This window comes from Poecilia latipinna, unplaced genomic scaffold (genome assembly GCF_001443285.1).
Source record: "Poecilia latipinna isolate Pla-1442-1.1 unplaced genomic scaffold, P_latipinna-1.0 Scaffold7361, whole genome shotgun sequence".
Taxonomy (NCBI): Eukaryota; Metazoa; Chordata; class Actinopteri; order Cyprinodontiformes; family Poeciliidae; genus Poecilia; species Poecilia latipinna.
The window spans coordinates 1-1,969 of NW_015119977.1; the positions used below are offsets into that span (position 1 = coordinate 1).

General features: G+C 47.3%; 1 protein-coding gene across 1 annotated transcript; it reads left to right on the forward strand.

Annotated features, from left to right (window-relative positions):
- The first annotated feature begins 6 nt into the window (after positions 1-6).
- Positions 7-1,707, forward strand: LOC106944207 (ovarian cancer G-protein coupled receptor 1-like). Its single transcript, XM_015027422.1, has 2 exons — positions 7-867; positions 955-1,707. Exons 1-2 carry the CDS (start codon positions 612-614, stop codon positions 1,332-1,334), a joined length of 636 nt encoding a protein of 211 aa, XP_014882908.1. The 5' UTR covers positions 7-611; the 3' UTR covers positions 1,335-1,707.
- Positions 1,708-1,969: the final 262 nt, after the last annotated feature.

The following is a 1,969-nucleotide window of genomic DNA, read 5'->3' on the forward strand; positions in this document are numbered from 1 at the left end:
TTAAGCCTAAAACGTAGTACAACAGACTGAATGTTCCGTGTGCAGCATTTTTTAATATTTTTTGGTGTTAAATCCTAAAACAAGGATGGTGTCTATATAAGTCGTAAGTCAGTGCTTCACCAGCGTCAGAGAGATTCTGTAGATTTATTCTGTGCAGTGAATCCGTTTCTCACTTCTAACATTCAGAACAAAAACTCTTTATTTTTGACAGGGTGAAATAAGATAATATAAGTAATGGTCTTTTCCACCCATGTAAACTGGTGAATGTTATAAAATATATTACAACAATAATGTTTTATTTCTAAGGTAGACTCTTGTGTCAGATAATCTAAGTCAGTGTTAGAGAATAGTTAAAACTTTTTAAGATTTACTCGGTTAGCCTTCCTAGCGGGGCTGTAACACCGGTTATACCCCGAGCTCTATGGCTAATCTGGCATTTTGCTGGTGGACATAAATACAGTATAGTAATATTCTATCGACAAAATATAAACAATATCTTATCCCCCGAGCCCTCACGTCAATAGTCCATCGATTTGAACAAAAAATATCCTGCAGTGCTGAGGCATCTTCTACTGTTAGCTTAGCGAAGTAGGAGCGACGACCGCTCCAAGATGGCCGCCGCATTTCCTCCGCTTGAGCAGCCAATGTGGGACTGGTCTTTATTATGTCTATGGCTCCTGATGCAGGTGAGCTACCTGAGTGTTCTTCGCGCTGTTGGCCGCAGCACGGGAACCCAACCGGACCAGAAAACCCGGATCCGGCAGCTGGTCAGCAGCACCATCCTCATCTTCCTAGTCTGTTTCTCTCCGTATCATGTCTTCCTGCTGCTGCGGACGCTGTTCGAGCGTGACTGCAGCTTCATTGCAAGTGAGTTTCCTGTGAGATCAGGTGACTTTTCTGTTGGGAACAGGTGACCCCTGCACGGTTTTTCATCTCCGTTTCTGATTCGTGCAGGAATCTTTAACTACTACCACGTGTCGCTGCTCCTCACCAGCCTGAACTGCGTCGCCGACCCGGCGCTCTACTGCTTCGTCAGCGAGAGCGCCCGCCGCGGGCTGCACCGTGCCATCGTCAGACCTGTCTCCAGGGTCATCTGCTGCTGCTGTCGCCGAGGCAATGCCAGCCCTGTCGGCCCAGCCGGCGACTCCCACGAGGTGGCGAAGGACGGCGGGCAGAGTGTGACGCTGCTGACCCACAGCTACACACCTCTGAATCCCAAGACAGGCAGCGGAAATGCAACCTCTGACCCCTCGACTGTCCCAAACAAGTCCCGGGCAGAGAACAGCGGAGACATGGGAGGAAGGACCGGGGACAGGGACAGGAAGTGCAGTTGAAACATGGCGGCTGTAGGCAGTCAGACTGCCAGCCGGGTTTTATGATATTACCGTGGTTTCATCCGAACAGCTGAAGGTTAAACTTTGACCTTTGACCTGTGGTTTCTACAGGGGGACTGGCTGCCCTTTACTGATTGGTCAAAAACCGACCGGAGACAATCTGAGTGAAAGGCAGAAATGCGAGCAGACTGAGTCGGAAGCCAGAAAGTTTTGTAGCAGACAATTGCAGGAACCCAATGTCCGGAACCAGGAACCGTCTGGACCAGGGCTGGACCAAGGCATAAGCAAACTAAGCAGCCGCTTAAGGGGCCCCCTCAGTGGAGCAGATTTTTTTGTTTGTTTTAATAATAAATTATGTCATTATAATATCAAAAACACATAACTTAACTGTGAAGTGATTTGTTTTTACAATAAGTTTAATAATGTATGTAGAAATTATTTTATTGATAAAAATAAAAACATAAATTGCTCTTGAGGTCCCCTGGTGGCCGCCATAGGTACTGCACACTCCGTCGGTACCATGAGCTGCAATGAGCATCCAAACGTCCAAAGCTCCGGTCAGAAGCTAAGTTAGCAAAACAATGTCTCAGAAAAGGACTTATCCTTCAGGCAGGGAGAAAAGGAAGCGGAAGAAC